This window comes from Cydia splendana, chromosome 7 (assembly GCF_910591565.1).
Source record: "Cydia splendana chromosome 7, ilCydSple1.2, whole genome shotgun sequence".
Lineage (NCBI taxonomy): Eukaryota > Metazoa > Arthropoda > Insecta > Lepidoptera > Tortricidae > Cydia > Cydia splendana.
This window is the reverse complement of record NC_085966.1, coordinates 10,268,352-10,294,574: the sequence shown is the minus strand read 5'-3', so window position 1 is coordinate 10,294,574 and position 26,223 is coordinate 10,268,352. Positions and strand designations below refer to the sequence as shown.

At 37.6% G+C, this 26,223-nt stretch overlaps 2 protein-coding genes and 1 long non-coding RNA gene across 3 annotated transcripts in view; 2 read left to right on the top strand and 1 right to left on the bottom strand.

Annotated features, from left to right (window-relative positions):
• LOC134792135 (uncharacterized) overlaps positions 1-26,223 on the bottom strand; it is a 688,366-nt gene that overhangs the window by 405,533 nt on the left and 256,610 nt on the right. The window lies entirely within an intron of this gene.
• On the top strand, positions 2,232-10,587 carry LOC134792131 (uncharacterized). The gene is made up of 7 exons (XM_063763347.1): positions 2,232-2,563; positions 3,613-3,729; positions 6,698-6,812; positions 8,688-8,810; positions 9,391-9,471; positions 10,235-10,301; positions 10,467-10,587. The coding sequence occupies exons 1-7, from the start codon at positions 2,485-2,487 to the stop codon at positions 10,554-10,556; spliced, it is 672 nt and encodes a 223-aa protein (XP_063619417.1). The 5' UTR covers positions 2,232-2,484; the 3' UTR covers positions 10,557-10,587.
• LOC134792491 (huntingtin-interacting protein K) lies at positions 24,079-25,498 on the top strand. The gene is made up of 3 exons (XM_063763768.1): positions 24,079-24,351; positions 24,471-24,578; positions 25,309-25,498. The coding sequence occupies exons 1-3, from the start codon at positions 24,193-24,195 to the stop codon at positions 25,402-25,404; spliced, it is 363 nt and encodes a 120-aa protein (XP_063619838.1). The 5' UTR covers positions 24,079-24,192; the 3' UTR covers positions 25,405-25,498.

The following is a 26,223-nucleotide window of genomic DNA, read 5'->3' as shown; positions in this document are numbered from 1 at the left end:
AATGCCGCCAGCATCCTTCGTACAATGCCTCAAGGGCCTATTTTAGATTTAAACTAGTTCTTTATTTAGTTTACTGTATATATCTTGTAAATGAATAAATATAAAATAAAAATAGATTAAACTTGCTCTTGCTACAGGCTACGGCGTAGCACTACGTTTGTTTTTGTGTTTTTCTGCGCGTTTCGGCGTTACGAGCCAGACACAACGCATTACATTTCCCTATATTTAGTATAAACGAGCTTACACGCGCGTACGTATAAAACGCTAGTCTGAAACCGCCCTAATGGAAGTTCTACTCCGCACTTACACGAATCAATACAACAGAAGCTTCTGTAGGTACTATGTATTATCTACAAATTGGTATTTCTACTTGAAGAAAAATATAAATAAATTTATTATATATTGAAACTGCATTGCAATACACTGTTCGGTGTACAAAAGTTTAATACAAAATGCTATCTTACTTAATAATAACTGTTGGTTCACAGAACTGGGTTAATAGACTAAATTAATGTAAACACTCCTCGCCAGAGCACAATGCAAATCGTTAATTAACCCAACATAGTAAGAAGGCCATTTCGAACTATAAAAATCTCATAACAATTTTTTATCGATTCATATACATATTTGCATCTTACCCTTACGTACCTAATTGGTGCGAGCGATTACGCGATTACACAAACATCAATAAAATATTTAGAGGAACCTCGACACGAGAGAAGAAGAATAAAATATTTTTTTTAAATTAAGATTCGATTCTGAAAGTTCGAATAGACTTCAAGGTTAATTAATTCACCGTGCAAATAGTGCAACGGTGCAGCAGCAAACAGACTTGCCAATTCATTCATAAGGATAACTTGATTAGAAACGGCTATACTATACCCAAACCTCGTGCTTTGGAGTTTCGTGCCAAGTCTTTAAATGTCGAGGTGACAAAATTATGTGCAGTAGCTTTGCAAGAGTGCGCCGCGACAGTATCTAGCGCGCGAGATAAACTATAAATAAATAAATAAATTATCATTTATTTCAGGCAAGACCCATATAAGTGTTAGTAACAGGACTTAAATACATACTATAACATTCATCCCTTTCTATTAGAAAAGACAGGTATTGTAGGGCCAGCAGAATTAGGAAAATCTAATCGTCTATAGACAAACGCCAATCGAAAAGTAAAAATCTCGGAGTAATTAACAATGGAGCCGCCATTAACAGGCGTTCCCCTCTGTCGAAAATAGGCGGCCAATGGTCAACCACATGTCAACCATATGTATGGACTGACGTTTATCTGACATGACGTACCTATACATTTGATGTGCCCCTCCCCCGCAAAAAACGGCAGACTATTTTGTACCGAAAATTTTAGACATGGCGTCTCCGTTGGTTATATCCTCTAAGGTAAAAATGTATCAGGATGACATAGGAGATGGAAAGGCGTGTCAGCTTTTCCACTTTTTCATAGGTCGTCGGTAATCGTTGTATCTGCCAGATCATGAAAGTTCTAGGCATTCCGTAAAATGGGATGAGTAGGCGCAAAACTGACATTCAAACCTCGATAACATTTTATTTTTACATATGCAAACTGAATGGTGTATATATAATAAGTGTTCCGGACGTTTGTATTTTAGTTTTTATTTTCTTTTGGGTAGTTCCATTTCATAACTTTGACGATAAACAGGAAATCCCACCTCACCCCGTAGTCCCTCGTATTTGGGGTGAGTTGGGTTTTCATACAAAGGTGATTTTGGAAGATTGTTGGATCGATTTTTTTTTATTATGAGTATTACTATAGCTCCATTTTAAATTGGAATACATTATTTTTGTAGCAGTAACCTTAAAATCCCATCTCACCCCCCTTTCATCTCTTCTCTCCCCATTCATAACCCAACTCTCCCCGCGAACCCTACTCACCCCATTTTACGGTATCATGAAACGCCGCCATTTCACAATATGCCGTATGACTCGTAAACCTATGGCAGATAGATCGACGTATTCGTCGAAATTCCTGTGTTTACTGCGTGAAAGATGTCGGAATCACCAAAAAAAATACCTTTAAGCGCCAACTAACATTGACGCTTTTTAACCATGCTCCTATTTACCGCCAATACTTCACACCAAGGCTTCTGCCAATCTATGATGTCGTACTAATGAGTGACGCGAAGCGATAACAGCACACCTATTCCTACGACCAACCAAGCACATCGCCTTACAAACAAACCAGCATAGTCGTAACTTCGAAATCTAAACAGCTATGTTAAGCCAAAGATTGATCTATACTGGTTCTTCGTATTGGATACACTGAGTATGTTTAATTATAAGCCAGCTCTACATATCACTTGACTCAGCAAATCTCTGATAACATATCACACTCTTACCCACTAACAAAATGCCATATTGGTTTACATACGAAGCGCTAACGCATCTATCGTTCACAGTTATTTTTAACAATAATACCCAAATAATGTGACTGTTATACGCAAAATAATAATGAATAATACATGGGCGACGCTGATATTCTGTTTAAGTTTGATAGTGTTAGTGTGTGCTGAGTTTAGTGACAGTGAAGGTAAATAAATAACAAGTACAGTAGGTATTATCGTATCAGCAAACCGAGACACATACTTCCTGACGAGTTTTATCTTCATAGAAAGTAGTGGAAAAGCAAAGTCAAGGACCTAAATAATAACATATTATATCAATAAATGGCCCAATAATAATGATAGGTTGTAAATGCCTAAAGATGTTACATTATAAATAGGTAACTAACGCATTTTAGTCCTTTTGGTTTACCCTGCTGGGTAATTATTAGGGAATGCTCCCGGTACTGAGTTTGTATGGCGAGAACCGGGAATTCCCGGTTCCGGTACTGTGTTTGTATACAAAACCGGTACCGGGAGCACTCCATAGTAATTCTAGGGTCCAATATTTTTTTTCAAACAGGACTAACTTTTTGCTGTATTAGTACACTAATATAATTATCAGCATAATGGCCAAAACTATAAGTACCTACTTAAACAAATATTGGTCACATAACTACCTATAACTCTGGCGATTGGTATTTTGGATGTGCCTGGCGGTAGATTATGTATAGGTATTTGTAAAATAATTATGGGACTAAAACTAATTAGCATTTAATTTTTACTCACTTATACAATAATACAAGGCTTGCAGCTAAACCTTGAAGCAGTCCATAGTTAATCATAATAACTTCTTACCATAATAGGCTCACTATGTACCGTAGACCGGGGTGACTTTAGAAAATTTGGGGTTACTTTGATAGATTTAAAACGGCCATAGAATTACCATTATTCATTATTTACTGAAAATGTTCCTGTAACTAGTTAGATTAATATATATTCATATTCACCTACTGTAAAAAATCTCGCATAAATATATATTATGGCTTAAAAACTAGAATTTTAAAGTCGCCCCTACCTTTCAAAGTCACCCCGGTCAATGGTATATAATAAGTGGAAACATATAGCAGAATTTTCCTCTTTAAAAATGCTTTATTCTTATTATGGAAAAGTTTCCATAAAATAGTTTGTTAAGTGTCTGGCCAAGTCTATTGCGCCGTATACGTGAAGTGTGCAATATAAATGAAATTACTTCCAGAACAATGCACGATCTCACGCTGCACAGGCAAAGAATACCAGTGCATAGGCGATAGATGCTACTGCGCGGTTGGCTATACACCCAACCCAGCACAAACTGCCTGCCTCAAATGCCCAGGTAAGTTGGTAAATAAGTGGTAAATTAATAAAGGTTGGTGGTGATGGCGATTGGCTAAAATGACCAGCCGGTACCTAGCATCATTTTGTGTATTTCTTACGATTTTTTTAGGTACCTTAGCTAGTCTATAGTAGCTGTAGGTATCTACATGAGGCTTGATTTAAATGTGCGATTGATTCTTATCTGACCCGATAAAGGGTTAATGTCCTTCTAGACGTTAAGGTGACCTTTGTTGTTTGTTGTAGTTTGTTGGTAGTAGCCAGCAATTGGTTTGATGGCAAACCATTAAGTACCTACTACACAGGTCCAGGTCCACCAGGAAACCAGCAAGGTCACGTTTTCGGGAAGCATGGCTGGCAGCTGTGAAGAAAGTATACTTTAGGCATTTAAATACACAGCTAGTTAGATAGCGCGTAGGTACTTACCTACTTACTTACATCGTTAATTATGTTACTTTGTACTGAAGTCCTAATTAGAAAACATATAATCCTTATTAGCACGCATACTATTATCGCATTTGTTGATGCTGAATGCCGACTCTTATCAACATACTGTCACAATTAAACGGCTTTAAGGTAGGCATGATGCATGTTCAGATACTTCAGATTGATTGATGTCAGCTATGATTTGCAAATTATATTTTATTGTAGATAATCTGCAATCGGAATTAATTATCAATATATAGTGTTGCGAACAGACTTTTTATACCCCCGGTTTATAGTGACAATGGAATTTAGTCATATTCATATTATATCTCTGCTGCACTTTATTATCTTTCACATCATAACATAAAAATGGACACAAAGAATAGTATGTTTTATATTTCGTTCTGAGCTTATTCAGAAGCATATATTTAAAAACAAATTAAAACGAAGATCGAATTTATTAATCTGCCACCACCCTTGTACGGTCGCTGTGACGTACGTACGGACTTGATATAAAGTCAGTACGGATATGATGGCCATTCTTGTCTACGTGACAGCGTGATAAAACGGAATCCGTCACTTTCAGTCGCGCGGTGTTAAAAAGTGACGGATATTTTGTCACGTCGATAATGCCATCCATAATAGACCTGGCGGCTTAGCACGGTCGCGTTTTTATCCCTTGTCACCATGCCTGTCACGTTCTAACAAGTATGTAAGTGCGAAAGGGACGCGCATAGTGATAGTCGATAAAAATGGAACCGTGCTGAGCCTGCTGCTGGTCATTTCGTGCACCACCCACCCGCCACGACTTGGTTATACGGGTTGTCTACGTGCAATTTTTGACATGGCGTTGATGACGTTCTATTAGTTGACTTTCATTGACGTGGCGGCGAAAAGGTTAAGCGAGCGAAATTATACCATCTATATATTTTCGATGTGATTGTGATAGTCTTCTTCACATTCTTAAATAAAGCCCGCGGAAACCACAGTTGAAACTACGAGATACACATTTACATTAAAATGAATAAGAATCTTTCATGTCTTGCTTTAATGGGTCGTTATATGAAGTCGTAATAAACCGACTGCATTTAAATAATCGAACACGTTCTCATGAAAAATTACGTAAGGAAGCATTGTACATGTTAAGTAGGTACCCACCTACACTCAATGCAGAAATTAAAACAGAACTCACGTATCCACTGAAAGCATCGAAATATTCGAAATTTTAAAATCATAATAATTATTTTCATGCCATGGTACGCCGTTGGTACGCCTTAATGATCGCATTCATAGGCGCACAAATTACTTAATAAAGTAATTGATCATAAACAATAAAGTCAATAACACGAGTTATTTTATTAACCTGGATTAAGAAAAAATAACATAGCATCTGTTATTCACACGCGAAGGAGATTTATGTAATATAATATAGATAGGTAGGAGAATAGGTATCTCTTTGATGCTCTATCGGGGAATTGTTTTTCTATGAATTATCAAAGTCGAACCTAAGTATACTCAAATTCTATATATAATATTCACTTCACATTCAATATCACGGTTTGGTGCACTGATCCGAGTTCCTACGGCAGACGTGTCCCGCCCAATCCCACTTAAGCTGCCGGCTTTAACAACCACATCTACGATACCAGTTTTGGAGTGCAGTTCGGTGTTCCTGACCCGATCGGTTCTGCGGATTCCAAGTATGCGCGCTCCATTGCTCGCTGGCAAATCTTCGTCTTGAGTCGGGCCTTCTGGGCTTCCGTTTATGACCAAGTTCTACTAAATTAATAATAAAAAAATATATGAAGTCACTTTTAGTTACTCACGATTTACATACGGGTAGACTACTCTACGACCACGCGGGGTGCTGGGGGTCGGAGGCTATTGCCTTTATTAGGGAAGTGGGACATCGAATGAGGGTGAGGGGGTCTGACGCCCGCGCGGGTTCGTATTCGTACCTGGTGCAAAGGTTGTCCATCGCCATTCAACGTAGTACTTAACGAGGCTAGTGTGATGGGTACCTTTGCGCAGGGACAACTCGGGGGGGTTGACTTTTTGACTAGGCTTAAGCTAGTCTTAAGTTATTATCAAAGAGAATAGATAGTATAGAGGGCTATTGCCATAGTAAATTTTGTAGTCACGGTATATTTACTGCCATCTATCGACACACGATTAAAACTTAAAATAAAATTGAAAATGTATAAATGAATCAAAATATGTATAAATGATTTTTAATTTTTATTTATTCATACTGACCCATGTTCTTTCACTAATATGTGTTAAAATTGTTAAATATCAAACGGTGTCGTCAACGCCATCTAGCCGAGAATAGGCCAAAGGTATATGGCGCCATCTATTCGAGAATGACTTTTTCTTGATTTCCGAGGCACGTTTTTTTCTTAGACTTTATTTATCTTATACGGAGTTATATATATCTTTGGTTATTATTGAATTTTGTATTTTATATTTATTTTTGTATTGACGTTTATTGAATAAATTATATTCTAAAAGTCTAATGTATGTAATATGAAATGATTTTACAGGATACATGGAAAAATGTTACGGGCCATGCTGTAACTCACACGGCAATGGTAGCCTGCAGTGCTTTCAGGGGGTCTGTCAGCGTTGCTATGACCCTCTTGACAATTGGATTTGTAGGTCAGTACTTCTACGTAAAACCTCCCAACTATACCTAGTCCAAAGCTCCCAACTATTATGGTCCAAAATTAACTGTATTTTTTTTCGTTCAGGTGTTTTTTACTGTATTTATTGTATTTCTAAGACAAGGTATGTTATAAATGGAAGAAAAAACTCGGAGTATACCAATAAGGAACATTGGTATTGATACTTAATTTCCTTTTGAACTTGTGTTTGTGGACCATAGTTGCAGTATTGGACTATAGTTGGGAGATTTTACACTGAGCGAAGTGAGCGAAATGAGTGATATATATCACCGCGACCGAAAGATATGAATCAATCTTTTATTATTATTATGTGTGCCCAAAAACCTACAACTTACAAACAAACAAACGCGTCGCAGGCGATGATAGACGATGACCGGCGGGGACTGCCGAGTATGCCCTCTACACTATAGTCCACGCCAGTCATCGTCTATCATCGCGGATAGTGTAGAGGAGCCACAAAAAATCTACATTTATATTATTTTGTAATAGTTAGGGAGGCGAATAGGGGAATTTTCGGCAATACTCGAGCGTGGCAGTTTAAGATATGAGAGATACCTTAGACCTAATAGAACAACCTTGTAAAGTATTTAGCTCTATATGTAGTGACGCGCGCCTAGGATAGACGATCAGATTAGTAAAAAAAAATGGATAGTCTGAAATACTCGAGCGCCTCAGATTAAGATATTGGGGGTTGATTTTAGTGTTTAAAGACTAAATTTAACTAATCTGACGATAAGTCCTTGACGCCGCCGAGTTATAGGGTCGCGAACTTGTAAAAAAAAAACGTTAATCCGGCATTCTCGAGCGCGATTTTTTTATTTTTTATTTTGAAGAATATAATCTAAAACGTACTAAAAATACAAAATCTGCCGGTTTCCGCATGACCGGAAGTGTGGAGGAGCCATTTCGTCTTCCTAAGAACGCGTTGCGGCATATAAGTCGCGAACGATACATTTTACAAAAAAAAAGTTTAAATAAACAAAAAAGGTAATTTTATTTTACACAAAAAAGGTCTCTTTACATTTTTGTCCAAAGTTAAAACTTTTTGACTTGAAGCATCATAAAAACTCAACCAAAAAACCTTTTTCGGTCAGATTAAGAGAACCCACCAACATTTTTGTCAGATTAAAAAAATATGCTTTCAGGATACCGAGATAAACCTCCCCTATGAAAATCTGACGCGCTCGAGTATTTCAAAAAAACTTTTTTTTTTTGCATTTTCAAAAATTCATCGTAACTTATCGTCACGCCGAAATCGTCAGTTTTTTTAAAGGAAGCTTCCTTGGGGCCTACTTAACACCCCTTCCGAAAATCTGACGCGCTCGATTAAATTTTTTTTTTTTGCATTTTTGACTACTTTATATGCCTTCCCCCACCACGCAAACCGGCAGATTAGTATACCGTTGTTATCAGAGGCACTCGGGGCATACGTAGTATGAATATCTGACGCGCTCGAGAATGCCCAAGTAACTGTTTTTTTTAACATTTTTGAAAAATCGTACACGCCAAACCCACCGCTAAAATGGTTTTTGCCATACGAGCTTTTCTTTTCGAAATTATTTTATCTTTCGATTTTGATAGGTCTCGACGGCGCCGTTGAATTACGCCATTTAGCTACCTCGCCTCCCTAACTATAAGTATGATTTTGTAAGTATGATTTTGTAAGTATGATTTTGTAAGTATGATTTTGTAAGTATGATTTTGTAAGTATGATTTTGTAAGTATGATTTTTTATGCTACGACGGTGACAAACAAGCATAGTACAGCTTGGCTGACAGTATATAGTTGCCGTCCTATTAAAACCCTTTTTCATGACACTATATAGTAATATTACGTGCTTTCGTTTCAGAGACTCCCTGGATCAAATACTGCTGATATCAATAACCCAGGTGGTTATGGCTACGGCGCTGGTGCTGGGTATTATCGCAACATTCGTGCTTCTGTACAAACTGTGTGCTGCAACCAACTTGAGGTATGTATTGACTATTCTCTGTATCTTTAGCCTCGTGCCGCCCAATGTACATCAAGATGTACACTCAGTTTAGATGGAGTTTCAACCTTCATTAAAACAAATAAAGTATCTTTTCATTTGTCTCGTAAAATTTTCGAACAAACTAATTTCAACCCAATTGCAAATTAATCTAGATTCAAACTTCCTTAGCTATTATTTTGTATGGTAACACACAATTTGTACATTTTCGGGTAGTTATAACATTTATTGGTTAACCAACCAAATACAAAGCCGCCTGGATCAGTCATTGAATGACCTGACTTTAACCTACATTATTTGGTCATGTAATGTTTTCATCTATCCTCAAGCCATTAGATTTTGTTTACTCTTTTTATATACCTAAAGATACAGATTACAGACTATTATTATAGTGCCCGACAGAAATTGGGATTTTTGACGAAACCGAAGATTCGGTTTTTTCGGATTACACGCATTTAGGGCCAGGCCAAATGAAGTTATAAAACGATTTCCAGCTTGCTAGTTTTTTTTTATTCAATTTGATTAGCTTAATCAAACTACAGCATAGTTTTTGTGATTCTAGGCCATCCAGCAGTAGAAGTCGGCTATCCGTCGGAAGCCTCCAAGTATATGTCGAGGAAAGACTAAGAGATGCGCCACCTAGGTAAGATCAGGACCGTATATTTTTGGAGCAGGTCCGGGGGGCGCAATAGGGGATATTATTGCAATGTTCCTCGGTGAGGGACAAAACATACGCAAATGCGACACTGTGATTGGTCGAATTCTATGTTGCCCACCATTATCCATACTAAAAAAAAGGTGGGGAACAAACAAAATGTGAGACTGTGACAAGGACAAACAATAATAGTTCTTTCGCTGCTACTCCTACTGAAAGATACATAAGACTATCCCGTTCTGTCAGTTACCCCCACCACTCATGCCAGATCCAGGTATATTCTAGATTCATGAAATTCATAGACTAACTTATACATACTGTGCCTTAAACTGTTTTTTGAGAAGTTTTCACAGACAATAAAATATGACATTGATGCATCAAGGCGGTTTGTTAACAAGGGCCTACCGGTAAACGCGAAAATCGAAATTTAGTTACCTGCCTCTTTATCGCTCGAATATGCAAGAGTGATAGAGAGATTAGACAACCAAATTTCGATTTTCTTGTTTCGCGGTAGGCCATGTGTCAATGTGGTTTGTTTACTGTATGTGCCACAAAGGTGTCACCTACGCAGAGCTTTGCCTAATATTCCCTATTCGAAACTCGCGCTCAAATTTGGGCGGGAAACGATTATGTCTTGCAGATGGTCAGGCGATATCATAAAAGTGATGACCAATAGCACGGCACTTAAAAATGTGGGTGTTGAAAAAAAAAAGGTTAGCTCATATTCAAATATAAGTATGAAACATTTCAGGTACTCGCGAACAGCGCCAGCGGGGTCTTCAGTGTATCCAGCAGTTGCATTTTTGAACGCAGGATTCGTAAGTACCTACCTATAGGCATTATAATAGTAGTTAAAAGGTATTAATAATGAGGTAAAGGTCCACTGGACTAGTTATAATAGTTAAGAACGTCATACATTTAGATCCAGAAGGAGTAATAGAATAATTAATAGAATATATTCACAATGATAATTTGCATTTCAGATACACGACAGCAGTGTACCTCCGCCGCCTTACAGCCCTGAGAGAAAAGAGGAAGAAACACTACCTCCAAGCCCTCAAATGTATATATAATATAGAGGAGTTAATTATAGTTTAATAATAAATCACTTTAGAAATTTTATTTTGTCAAAAAATTAAAATCCAATACCTACAACCATTTATTTTATCGCCGAAGCAGTTTTGTTTTCTGACTGTAGGTAGATTAATTTCCGTTACCTCAACTCAAGGTTGTCTGTAAGAGCTTTTTATATAAGACCGCCTCTATTTGTGTTGCTGTTTTCTTTCTGTAGGGTCAATGTGGCTAATTCCGTTATAGGGACTATTCCGTCCACTAGCGTCTTTGTTGAACAACGAACAACATTGTTAATTTCGTCGACAAAGCAATTAGGTTCAGCGATCAAAAACAAATGTGTTTTTTTCCTACGATTGAAAATCAAAGAAATATACGCTCGTGGACGGAATAGTCCCTATGTAATGACGGAATTATCCACATTGAGCTTATTTTTTTTCTTTAATTGAATTGAGGTGTGCAATAATAGTTATTTACGAAACATGTGCGGAAAGTAGGAAATTCGCAACGAGTAAGTAGTGATATATCGACACGAGTTGCGAATTACTTATTCGCACGTGTACCTATTGTACAGTCGACGTCAAAGATATACACTTTTGCACCTTACTCCTTTGTAACCAGTAAACATATCTTTGACGTCGACTGTACAACGTTTTACAGTATGCACATATGGCCCTTTTAATATTCGACATAGGCACGGAAAGTGCTTATTCCCACACTAGTGCGGGAATAGTACATTGTGCAACATGGGGCGTAAGTTAAATATTGCAAACGACAGTAAGTTATACTTGACTCGAGTTTGCAATATTACACTCGCGAGCAAAGAAACGGAATCACTTCACATTTTTTAATTTTTAAGTCGTAACTTTTAATTTAACATTTTTTTCATGAAATTTGTAATGAAAACAGTTTCCTTGAATATTTAGCTTCAAAATGAATGATTTCCTATGATAATTGGTCCAAGATTTGACCGATTACAGCCATTCAACCGATTTGTGAATATTTTACTCCCACCGCTGGCCACTAGTTGCACCCCCGTTGACATGAATAAAAGGGGTGTTAAAGAGGGGGTAGTTATCAGTTGCTTATCAGAAGTTGACCGGTACACATCGCCGCTTCCCCCTTGTGAAGAAAGCTTGAAGAAAATGGATATCAATGAAGAAATCGTCGGATTACTGGAAAGTGGTCAGAGTCAACGCTCTGTGGCTGCCCAAGTCAATGTGAGCCAGTCAGCTGTCAGCAAACTTTATGCGAGGTATCGTCAGACTCTCACGCTTACTCGAAGACCAGGAATAGGCCGTCAGAAGTGCACATCACAGAGGGACGACCGCTTCATCACCACCAGTCTCCGAAACCGCCACCTCACAGGAGTTGCAGTCCAACAACGACTTCGGGATATGAGAGGAGTCAATGCCAGCGAGTGGACAGTGAGGCGAAGACTCAAGGCAGCTAACCTGACCCCAAAAAGGCCAACCACTGGACCCAAATTGCTGGCAAGGCATCGTACAGCACGGCGGGTTTTTGCCGCAACGCACGAAGATTGGACCCTTGAACAGTGGACCCCTGTTCTTTTCTCTGATGAGTGCAGGATGTGCCTCAATGGGTGCGACAGGAGAGGACGAGTTTACCCAAGACCAGGAGAACGTTTTTCGCAGTGCTGCATCAGGGAAACAGTTACCTATGTAGTAGCTCTGAGCCCGGACCTGAACCCGATCGAGCATGCATGGGACTACCTCAAGAGATGAGTTCGGAAGCGGGACCCAGCTCCATTCAACGTCGAGGACCTGAAGGCCGCATTGCTGGAGGAGTGGGAAGCCATACCCCAGGATTACTTCAGGAAGCTAATTAGCAGGCCTATTATATATATATTATATATTATATATATTAGCAGGACGACCGGTCTGGTCTAGTGGATAGTGACCCTGTCTGCTAAGCCGATGGTCCTGGGTTCGAATCCCAGTAAGGGCATTTATTTGTGTGATGAACACTAATATTTGTTCCTGAGTCATGGTTGTTTTCTATGTATATAAGTATGTATTTATCTATACAAGTATGTATATCGTCGCCCAGTACCCATAGTACAAGCTTTGCTTAGTTTGGGGCTAGGTTTGATCTGTGTAAGATGTCCCCTAATATTTATTTATTTATTTAGACATGAAACAATTAAAACAAGATAACAAAGAAATGGAAACTAGGATAACAAACACTATTACACAAAAACTAGATGATAGATTTGATTTTCTCGAAGGAAAACACCAAGATATGGAAGAGAAAATTGAAAAACAAGAAAAACGATTGAAATATGTAGAAAAAGAAATAAGGAAAAGAAACATCCTACTTTTTGGAGTACCTGAAACGGAGTCAAGCTATGAAAAATTAGAAAAAATCATACTGGATATTATTAACAACGCGATGAAAACACAGCTCTCTAGGAAAGATATAGAGTCTGTTACAAGACGGGGTAAAAAAGATAAAAATAAAGTCAGACCAATAGCGATAACCCTATCAACGCTAGGCACAAAAATAACAATTTTAAAAAACAAAAAAAGCTTAGATAATAATTACTATATAAAGGAGGACTTCCCCCCCGATGTACTAGAAAAGCGTAAAGCCTTAGCGGAGGAATTGAAAACTCTAAGAGAAGACGGCAAAAATGCTATTTTAAAATACGACCGTATCGTTATCTTAAAAAACCAACCACCTTTAAAACAAACAACGAACAGACAAAATAGCAACAAACGTAACCTGTCCGCATCCCCGGAGACATCGAACGCATCACGTAGCAAAGATAACGTTACCAGGAAAAGTAAAAAAAATAAAACAGCAACGAACAGCACCCTGACGTCATACTGGCGCACAATCGGGCCATCAGCAGAATCAGAATCCGATTTAGATACCCAGGATTCAGTCAAAACGTAGCAATCAACAAGGCCTCCCTCTACTACTGAAATGAACATAAATATAAAAAATAAAATACAAAACTCTCCCAAGCCGGTTGGTCACCGTGGGAGTAGAAGACCAACACCCTCCATACAAAACCAGACAATCGAAGGAAAGAAAAAGCATACTAATACATGTAATAAATACTTTAAAGCAATGAAACAAAACTCTGAAAATAAATTAATTATTGGAACACTAAATGTTAGATCTCTAGTCGGAGTCGGTCGTCAAGAGGAATTAGACTTTGCTTTAAAAAACATTAAATGGCATATACTGGGGCTTTCTGAGGTCAAAAAAGCAGGCTTACACATCGAAGAATATGAAGATTATACCCTATTCTACACTGGCAGAAAAAATGGCAAAAATGGCGTCGGATTCATTATTAAAAAGGAGCTTAATGCAAATATTCTAAAATTTCAACCAATATCTGACAGAGTGGCCAGATTAGACTTGATGGTAGAAAACACTCACTTAAATATAATACAAATATATGCGCCTACTATGAAAGCTTCCGACGAGGACATAGATCAATTTTATAACGAAATTAGACGTAGCCTGGAAAACACCCACGAAAATACCATTTTAATGGGTGACTTTAACGCCAAAATTGGATTTCCGACCACTGAAGATGCTATATGCATGGGACCGTGGGGCTATGGAACTAGAAATAACAGAGGTAAAGCATTGATTGACTTTTGTCAGGAAAATGAGCTCTACATCATGAATACACAATTCAAGAAAAAGCCGAAACGCCGATGGACTTGGAAATCGCCAAACGAAAAAGCTTTCAACGAGATAGATTTTATTATAACGAAAAAAGTGAAAATAGCAGCTTTTGAAAACGTAGAAGTAATTGACACCTCGCACCCTACTGATCACAGGTTAGTACGAGCAACATATTTAATACGTCACATACACAAAAAAGCGAGGAGACATTTCAAAAATAGAAACGCAGGATTCAACGACCTAGAAAAAGAATCACTTAAGAATATTTTCGAAGAATCTGTAAAATCCGAAAACTTCATAGACGTCCAAGAAACATACTCAACTATAAATAATAAAATTAAAAACTGCGTTACTAAGTTACCCATTTCATCACAAACAACTAAGTCTGATTTAATAATGACAGAAAGTATCCAAAAATTAATAAATGAAAGAACGGCATTGAAAAACAAACCAATGAAAACCGTATTTGAAAAAAGGAAACTTACTAAGTTATATCATAAAATACGTAAAAAACTTAAAAATGCAAAAATTAACTACAAGATGAAAATCATAGAAGAAGAACTCGTGACGAGAGGATCGGCAAAAAGAGGTATCAAGCGTTTGAAAGACTATAAGACCTGGATCCCATCTCTAAGAGACACCACAGGACAGAAGCATGACAACCGGAGAGATATAATAAAAATAGCCGCTACGTACTACCAGGACCTCTACAAAGTGTACGAACTTAGCAATACACCGCTCTATCAAGACGGAAACGAAAACTATGACCCTGTGCCCCCGTTGATGCAGAGTGAAGTATGGAATGCAATTAGCTCGCTGAAAGCAATGAAAAGCCCAGGAGACGATGGAGTGACTAACGATATCGTAAAAGCCCTGAAAGAACCTCTTACACCATTATTGACTAAATTATTTAACAATATTATATACAAAGAAAAAATCCCAAAGCAATGGGAAACATCTGTAATTACTCTGTTATATAAAAAGGGCGACCCTCTAGAAATGAATAACTACCGCCCAATTAGCCTCCTACAATGCATCTATAAAATCTTCACGAGTATACTACGGAACAGAATGCTACAAAAACTTGAGTCGCAACAGCCTATAGAGCAAGCGGGCTTTAGGCGGAATTACTCTACAATAGATCATATATTCACACTACGTCAAGTGATAGAGAAATACAAGGAACACGGAAAGAGCTTGTTCATAGCCTTCGTCGACTATTCTAAGGCTTTCGACACAATATCACATGAGGCGCTATGGATTGCATTGAAAAATCAGGGGATAGAAATTAAATATATAAATTTAATACGGGAAATATACAAAAGAAGTAAGGCGGTAGTAAAACTAGACAGAAAAAGTGACAAATTTAAGGTTGGCCGCGGGGTAAAGCAAGGAGACCCAATATCACCCAATCTATTCACGGCTCTATTGGAGGATATTTTCAGAAACCTGGACTGGTCATATTGCGGTATAAAAGTAGACGGGCGTCGCTTAAATCACCTCCGCTTCGCGGACGACATAGTTTTAATGGCAGACAATCGAAGAGACCTTATCTATATGCTCAACTCACTAAACTACGAGAGCGAAAAGCGAGGTCTACAGATGAACCCAGAAAAGACCTGCGTTATGACGAACGGCAATCCCGAACCGATTACAATTAACCAAAAAAATGTTCAATATGTAACTGAATACGTGTACCTAGGGCAAATAGTATCATTACAGCATTGCTTCCCTGAAACTGAGATAGAGCGGCGTATTAAAAAGGCATGGAGCGCATTTTGGTCAAATAAGCACATACTTAAGTCAGGGATGGATATAAAACTCAAAAAGAAAGTTATGGACTCTGTTGTGACTCCAACTCTGCTTTACGGATGTCAAACCTGGCCAATAACAAAGCATACTATAAACAAGCTTAAAGTTTTCCAAAGAAAGGCCGAAAGGATTATTTTAGACATTAAATTGAGCGACAGAGTAAAGAATACTGAAATACGCAATAAAACAAAAATTATAGACGCAGCAGTAAAGGCATGTCAATTAAAATGGCGGTGGGCTGGGCATACAGCTAGAATCAAGGACGGACGATGGAGCGAAAAGATACTCCACTGGTACCCTCGAGAAAGCCGCCGCCCGCCCGGCCGCCCAAGACGCCGCTGGAGAGACGACATTCAGGCTGTGGCCGGCGTCACATGGACCCGTGCCGCCACCGATCGAGAATTATGGCATAGTATGGAGGAGGCCTATGTCCATAAATGGACATCCAATAGAATTTAAATTAATTTAATCGCAATAAAAAAAAAAAAAAAAAAAAAATCAACAAGATATTAAATGTACATATAATATAATAAAATCGCAAAAAATTATGTAAAATAATATAGTTACATGAAACTAGATCATAATTAGATAATTTTTACTGAAAAATGTAAATAGTATAAATTAATGTTGTTAAAATGAATCATGCATGATGTACCGTTTTTCTATTGGAATTAAATGGCTAAATTATTATTATTAATTATTAAATTATTATTTATTCGGATTTCGAGATAATCACAAGATCTAGAGACGTTTTAGAGATCAAGTAGATCTACATTAGATATCGACTAGATGTGACTTGGATATCTAAGTCATAACTTGTCGAAATCGTTCAAGAGGACCTCCAGAATCGCCGAAACGTCAAATTTGACATATCTATCTTACAAATATCTTTAAATTATCCATATCGTAACTTGTTGAAGTCTAGTAGAAATCTAATTAATTTTCCGAATCGGGCCGTAGGTTAATGAAAAATCGTTTATTATGTGTGAAAAATGCTAGGAGTGCCAATACCAGGTGCTAATTATCGCTAGTTAAATTTATTTTTCCTGGAAAACGCGTTTTATTTCTGTTTCCCCTGTAATTTTTCGAAGCGCTTTCTGCCATTTCTTGGAAAACACGATTTTTTTTATTTTCGAGTCCTGAAATGAGCAAGGTTTTGGTGTTTTCCGGCAAGGTAGGTACATAATGAGCTTTCATTCGACACCATTTTCTTCAGGATCGCATGAAAATTGGAAAAGTTGTAGAGCTGATAAGCCAAACGTGCAAGGTGTTTCCGTTTCTTTGCTCGCGAGTGTATTACGCCCCGAGTTCCACACAATGTTTTTCATCACACTTGCGATACAAAAATGAAGTATAAATACAAAAAACTGTTAATTATGGTACTAGAAACTTCATTACTCCCTAGGGAAAACGCTTTACTCCCGCTAAGCCTGCGTGCAATTCCACATTTACTGAGCGAGTGTGATGAAAATAGCACCATATGTACAGTAGAATATTTGTTTTGTATTGTATTCAGTCATCTAAAGCCTGGCCAGCCTATACGCACCCTATATGCCTATATGGCTGACCTATGATCATTGTCAAGAGGGCGCTGTTATTCTCATTGTAGAAGGTGACAGTTCAGTAGGTATTGTATGAAAAAATTAGTTCCAGTGAAATTCCACAACATGGCACGTGATCATAATATTCCTGGTCAGGCTTTACGATTCTGGAGAGCCCAAAATTTGGAAGACAATTCATACCTACATATAAAATAATCTGTAGTTTTATTTAACCATTTCCCAATGAGCATTTATAAGAGACAGAACTCCGTAGTACGATTAGTAGGGTCGGGTAGGAATCGGTGACTCATGCGGGTACATTGGCTCGCGGTTATATTTCCTATACAGAGCAGCAATATCTATCCGTCTCTTTCATTTTCCGGGAGCGGTTGACACCCAAACGCGTACGAACCAGTCTCCCGCATGCTCCGACGCGAGTTATAGTTCGTTTTTTTTAGCATTAGAAAGAAGGTAAGCGATCTTGACATGTCTTTTAATTGAAAAACGCTTATTAAAAATCAGTAACTATTACTTATGAAAGCAGAAGAATATAAATGATCGTATTAGATTCATAATTGTTACAAATTTGCCGTGACTTATTTTTAAAACGTGTTTTTCAATAAAAAGACACATCAAGATTGTTTACCTTATTTCTAATGCTAAAAAAACGAACGATAGTTGTGGAATTTTCGGTTTTTGTGAATAAAAAAAGACTTTTTAAGGTAAGTTTATACGCTATGTGACAACTAATGCTATACAATTCGGATGCATAAGCATGTCTGTCACATGACGTAGTCAAGATGGGATCTTATATGACATCGCATGTTATAGCATTCATACATCGTGCTCGATGGACTTGATGGCTGAGACTTCTGACTTCCTAAAGGCGCGATTTTTGCTCTAAAGACTCATTTGCTGACCTCTTCAAACAATTTTCTTTTTCTGTTTTGTTCCCTCTTTGCTTATCATTGTAATATTGAGTCCATCTCATACATGCCCCATCCCAAGCACGTTCGCTGTTCATTCGACCTCAAATTATGTGATACCATAGATTTATAAGGCATAGATTCCTAGTTCGTACACCCCCAGTGAAGCCATTTCAAGTGCGACGTCACGTCACACTCGCATCATCGTATTCGAACGGCCCTCGCAGTACTCAAAGTCAAATCGGTGTGTGTACACCTCCCGTTTAAAAATCAAAAACTACAGGAAAGATGGTTGTTTGTACAGTGAATGGGTGTCACAACACATCATATAATAAATACAAACCGCTTAATATTACATTTCACGCGTAAGTATCGAGTTTAATGTGATATTTTTACATAATCGTAAATACAAAAATCCAAATTTTCGTCAGCCGCCATTTCTTCTAAATGTTGCCAGTGTAGTGAATATTTTTTCCTCCAAATGGGACATGACGTCTACATTCTAAAATAAATACGCTCCATTAAATTTCATTGTATAATTATAGAAAATTATAATTAAGTTAATTATTTAGGTAAGTATTTACTTTTTTCTTATTTTTATTTTGTGTCATGTTCGTTTCAGTTTTCTGACTGATCTACTTCTGTCTGCGAGATGGAAGGAAAAAAATAGACTAAATCGGAATGACGCAATATGGAAACATTGGAAACGGACTAAACACAGTCGAATATGCTCTGTCCTATTTAAATTTATTCTTATTATTTTATGCACATTTGTTAAATAAATAAAAATAGTAAAAGCTTATCAGCTATTTATTTAATCCTTATTTCACAAAGTACAGAAATGCAACAAATCCCAAAATAAACAAAAAGCTTTTGCTACAAAATCGAATCTACACACTTCCAAATTATTAATAACCAAGTGTGATGTTGTTAAAATTCCCCTACTTTGAGAGAAGTAAATGAATACTGGCAACATATTTTGTATATATGTGTGTGTTTGCTGAGCGTAAAACACGAGCGTTCCACGCACACATCGATCGTGTTTCGGCTTCACTTTTGGCAGGTTAGCCGTATGGAGACTATCCGTCTATGCGTTATTAGTTTAAGATGTGATACTACCTACAAATTATGCGTTGGAGACCGGCTCTACTCTAAAGGCCCAGTCATGGGTCTCATAGCATGTTGTAGAGAGCCGAGTGGCAATGTTGAGCTCTCTTAAAATGAGAGGTTTGTTCTTCTAGCTGTCCAAGGTATACGCAGCATTTTACGCCAACACTACTTCTCAAAAGTGTCAATATGTACCGCATTACACTTTTTGAGTTCCCTGTAACGCACCGCTGCGTTAAGTTCTGGACGTAAAGCGTCCACCACTTTTCCTGCCAAGGGGCTATTAATAAATTACGTCATTTCAAATTAGGGGGGGGGGGTCTGGACATTGGATGACGGTAGCATGAAGTAGGAGGAAATGGGGTCATTTGAAGCATGATTTTCAAAAATCGTCAAAAATCGATGACGTAATTTATGGACAGCCCCCAAGCGATGATTCACCCAACTTTATATTCTTTTTCGGATGCATCTGCACCAAATACAAGGCGTGAAATATACACAGAATGATACCACAAATGCGTGTCATAAGGTGCTTACCTTGTGGGAGGTGATCATCAAGCGCCAACAGGCTATAATTCACAATTATATGACCAAAACTATGACTAGTAACGTAATTATTACAATAATAGGTATACACATTCATGCCTCACTTTTTCACATTAGGGGTCATCCATTAATTACGTCACACGTTTAGGGGGAGGGAGGGAGTCAAGAAAATGTGACATATTGTGACATGGGGGAGGGGGGAGACACAAACTTTGTGACGTCACTTTAACTTCATCAGTACCCGAATTTTTTTTTAAATTATTTTATTCGCTGTACATTTAAATAACAAGTTTTTAAAACGATAATCGTTTTTATTCTTTTAATTTTCTTTCCTAAGCAGTTTTGGGTTATAAAATTACTAATATTTATATCGTCAAAAATATTTTGATAAAATATTAATAATACTTAGGTACTTACTTAATTCGATTTGGCGATTTCGTAGAAAAAATGTGACGTCACACTAGGGGGGAGGGGTTTGCCAAATGTGACCAAATGTGACAAGGGGGGGGGAGGGGTCAAAAAACCTAGAAATTCGTGTGACGTAATTAATGGATGACCCCTTAACCGTTATCAAAATTTTACTGTAGTGTAATTAACAGCAAGTAAACACGTTTGTTTATTAAAACACAATGAAAAACTTAAAGAAATTGTAAGAAAAACATTAATTACGATTTTATAAAAATACGTCAAAATCGCTATCGCGAACGAAATTCACCCGAATTACATGTGTCCACTCCCAGACGCACCTGCCGGGCTACTAAGGGAGCTGCCATACAAAGACGAATGCTATAGCATCTGCGTCACAGAAAGGGGGGCCAATTTGGAGACGTCACAGGATAATTTTTAACTTCGATAAAACTATGTAATATGGCAGTACGCATTATTTGACTCTGGTGACTGGTAGAGGAAAAGTTGGTGAATAATTTTATACTGTGGTTAAGCGGATTGATAAGCATTTCAGCGAAGAAATTTAAAAAGAAAACAGATGCAATAGCAGGCGCGTCACCAGGAGGAGTACAACAAAAACGGATGCTATGCAATCCGCGTTAGATAGATACTATTTGTGTTTTTGATAGAAAGTGACGTTAATAATAATTAAGCCTTTATTTTCATCCTTAATCTACCTTAACTAGTACATAATGCATATAAATTTGTAAATTGTAATATATTAATGGTAATTAAGGCCCCTGACGGGTGAAGGCCTCCTCCAACAGTTTCCAAGTTGACCTTGAATGGGCTTTCTGTATCCAGTTTTCTCCGGCAGTTTTTTTAATATCTTTAACCCAGCGATCTCTAGGGCGTCCTTGGCCTCTCTTTGCCCTTGGGCCCGGCCACGTAGGGGCTATTCATAAATTACGTCATTTCAAATGGGGGGGGGGGGGGGTCTGGACATCGGACGATGGTAGCATGACGTAGGAGGAAACGGGGTCATTTGAAGCATGATTTTTGGATGATGTTAGGGGGGGGGGGGTCGAAAATCATCAAAAATCGATGACGTAATTTATGGACAGCCCCGTAGTAGCAAGTTGTGTCCACCTTTCATCTGTCATTCTTGCCACATGACCAGCCCACTTCCACTTCAGGCGTTTCATATGCTCTAGAGCATCAATGGCGTTGGTTTCTTTACGTATATCTTGGGATCGTTGTCTGTCCTTCAGCCTAATGTTCAGGATACTCCTCTCCATTGCACGCTGGGCCTTCTGTATTTTGTCCTTTGTATAGAAGTTGTATATCCAAGTTTGACATCCGTACGACATGCAGGGGAGCAGGCATCCGTCCATGACTTTCTTTTTTAGTTTTAGTGGTAGCTTCGATTTTAATATTTCTTTCAGGCTCCAGAATTTATTCCATGTCATGCTGATTCTCCTATCGACTTCGTCATTATTTCGGTTGGTACACACAGCAACACTCCTGACTATACATCAGTGGACCTTATTACAAAAGGCATAAGGTCCACCGATGTACAATTAACAGTGTGGGCGACTGTACTAAATGAAATACGTTTTCCTAAATGTATGTAACTGTCGACATAATCTAACTTTCGTGTGTTGTCTACCAGTATAGGTTTTTGGAGAGTATTAGTCATTACTTTTGTTTTTGATGAGTTTAGTTCCAATCCTATCCTTTTGCTTGCTGAGCATAGTTCTGATATCATTTCTTGCAATTGTCTTGATGATTCTGCGAAAAGTACTAAGTCATCAGCGAAGCGAAGGTTAATTAGGTTTTTCCTCTTTACGTTGATACCTTTGCGTTTCCAGCTCAGGTCTTTCATTAAGTATATGTTGTAGGACTGAGATAAAGATTGTAGGCGATAGCGGGTCTCCCTGTTTCACACCTCTACAAATTTTTATCACTGGTCCTAGTCTGTCCAATTTCACCCTGCTTATACTTTTGCTATATATGTCTTTCAGGATTTTTATATAAGTTTCCGGGATGTTTTGGGTCTCTAGTGCTTGCCACAGGCTTTCGTGGAATAAAGAATCAAAGGCTTTAGCATAGTCAATAAATGCTAGGTATAGGGGTTGTCGATATTCTTGATGCTTTTCGATTATTTGTTCCAATCCTGCCTGCTCTACGGGTTGGTGTTTTTCTATTTCTGGCTCTATTCTTTTATTTAAACAGGCTGCGAATATAGTAGGTATCATTTCATAAAGCGGAAACAGTGGCTCAACGCGAACATTGGCTCAGTCGCCCATATGTCGCTATATATTGTAGCACCCTCACGTGTTAGAATTACCATTTCTCGCCCATTTGAATTTGTTCGATTACTGAATGTTTCTGCTGTATTAGCAGGGAAGCAAATAGCCTCTCTCATCTTGAAATAAGGGTGAGTGAGCCAATGTACCCGGCTATTTTGTCCGAGTCACTGTTCCCTCCTTGACATATATTGTTGTTGCTACATCATTTTGATTTGTTTTCCTTTATATTACGATAACGACCATCACACCTGTTATTAGATTGAAAAATTAATTGAAAAGGAAACTCCTTTTAAATTTGTATAATGTTTTTCTTAAAGTGCAAGAAAAAAGGCAGATAATAAGTTGATCTCAATAATCAAAGATTATCATAAGTGTTTTGGTAGGATAACTTTTATGTGACTGGTATTTATAAATAGTTATACTAAGAGTTTAAGCCTACAGAAATAAATAAACGAGACTGATTAGACATCATAGTTTTATTATTAATTTGTATACAGTAGAGTCACTGTGTACTGTTAGAGTCCCTGTGTACTACAGGGTAGAGTCACAGTACCCCAGTACCGGTACACAGTGGCTCATTTCCCTTTTTTTTAAACCTAGACTAGCTACTTTATAACTGTATTAATTGAAAAACTGATAATGCAGGGGGACAGATGAATAACCAAAGTATGTTGAGTTTAAATTAAGGTCAGTATAATAAATTTTTCTTTATAATTTGGATGGCCGAAAAAATCCTAGTCACTGTTGCCGACTCGACCCTACGCATAGTTCGTATGTATTTGTCAAACATTTCCCATAGAATAGAGAGTTTGAATTTCGCGCCTTTTTCTACTGACAGTGACATTTCCAATATTTCCTTTTATTTTCTGTTTGTTATACTTCATTTATTCTTAAAAACGCGCATGAAATTACTAATATAACTGTGGCCCGGCTGTTTTACTGGTAGCTGAAACACGCTAGCGTGCGGAAGCGTTCAGATATCAAATAAAAGTTATATTTTTTTGGATCCAAAGACCTTTTATTATATCGTGACTAACATTAAATTATTTACTTACTATATTTTATTTACTAACTACATGATTAATATACATATAAAGTGACAGTATAACTTTCTCTCATGATAATTGAATGCTTTGGACAGACTCGGAGTAAATTAATCAGGTTTCCTAACGTACTCTTCTCAAATGCCCATTTCAATTTCAATCATTTAATTTTCGCGATTCTTTACTTGATTTACTTCGACTTGATGTTAAACAGTGACCACTTATTGCGATGATTTGATGTGTTAACCGTAAAAATACTCTGAACTTTTCACATATTGTAATTTATCAATAAAACACAATGGCTGACGAGGAAATAAACGGAGATACAGACGATATTCAGCACGATAAAGACAAGACCCAAAAGAAAACTGCGAAACATGATAGTGGAGTTGCAGACCTAGAAAAAGTGACGGATTATGCTGAAGAAAAAGAAATTTCCTCACAGGATATATCTGGCGTGAGTAGAAATCAATATTTTAATATGAATAAACATTTTGAGGTTATGTCAAGACCAACCTAAAGATTCCACTTAGATGGTTGCGAATAAGATTAATCGGGGTTTCTTATGCTTTCCAGGCTCTTTCTTTAATCGGCGACAGGAGGAACAAGGAGGCAGCGGAACGTCTTGAAAAAGAGAAAGAACTACAAAAAGTCTCCGTTAAAAAGGATGACATAGAACTAATTGTAAGTGAAAACTGCTTAATATTTATTTGCTTTAAGCAGGAGAGATGTATGATAAGGTTCAAATCTAAATAAAAAGAAATGTACCAGGACACTGCACTGTTATTATTTCATTTGTACAAGTCTACCAAAAACAGCCTTACTGTACTTAATACTATTTAACACTACACTACTTACTTAGAGGAAGAGCCCCTGCAAGATAGTCGGATTACATTAGACAAGCATGCGGTTCCAGGCAGAGGGCAGCCCACATAGCCCTCGATCGCGTTAAATGGAGGGACATAGTTGTTGGTCACGATCCTCAGTCATGAGGGAACAACGAAGAAGAAGAAGAAAAAGACTTAGATACTATCTATATAGCATAGCAGTTCAGTTCATTGTGTCTTAGCAGCTTGTTTCTTGAAAATACCTGTTTTTTAGGGTTCTGTACCCTAAGGATAAAAACGGGACCCTATTACTAAGACTCCGCTGTCCATCCGTCCGTCTGTCACCAGGCTGTATCTCATGAACCTTGATAGCTAGGCAGTTGAAATTTTCACAGATGATGTATTTCTGTTGCCGCTATAACAACAAGTACTAACGGAACCCTCGGTGGGCGAGTCAGACTCGCACTTGTCCGGTTTTTATTAATACATAATACTAAAACTCCTGTACTCCGTAATTTGTTTGAGCTAGGCCATGCCTCTAAAGCCTTAAACAAATTAGCTTTACTTACAGTTAATTCCTTTTGCAGGTAAAGGAAATGGAAATCTCCCGGACACTAGCAGAGAGAACATTACGGGAGCACAGAGGTGATGTGGTGGCGGCTCTAACAACACTTACAAACTAGCGCCACTATTGAGAAACTACTGAAAACCAAAACAAGTCATTTTACCATGTTCAATAACTGTTATTGAATGAAAATAGACTTTTCTTTCTTGAAATTTGATTTTTATTGTAATATAATAATCAGTAGAATCTGCAGTACAGTTCCACGCGTGTGAGGCACTTTAGCAGCATTTTTGTACTGAATATTCTTCTGCTACAGAGTGCCACACACGGATGGAATCCTGCCTTTATAACAGCAAACTTTTATTGAATGAAAATACACTTTCCTATCTTGCAATTTGATTTTAACCCAGCCAAATCTCCTAGAACAAATCTAAAGACAAAGGGCCTACTGCAAATCACGTTGGATGTTTTGCCGCCCTGTCACACCAACATTCGAATTTACAAGTGCAACAGAGAGGCAATATGTCGAATGTGGTTCGTGGTTGGCCCTCAGGTATAATATAACCTATGCTGGCTCCATACAAACCATTGACAGTTGCCTTGCCAACCCTATAGCATCCTATATAGTAACAAATTTATAGTATTGAGCATTATATTCTTTGGTATTGAGGCTAAAACTTTTGCTTTTTGGCATAACTACCTGATTGCGAGAGAATTGTCATTTAATTCTATTTATATTACATATACAAGTACTTAATGAAAGATACGGAATTATTTAGGAACATTGAAGAATACCTAATGTGAAGTATGTATATCGTATATACTTAACTGTACAGCAATTTTACTGTTCCTAAAAGTTAATACAATTTTGGAAATAGCGCCATCTAGTGAATAGTTTATAGACTATTTCTTTCCAATGATAGCTATTTTTATCAAC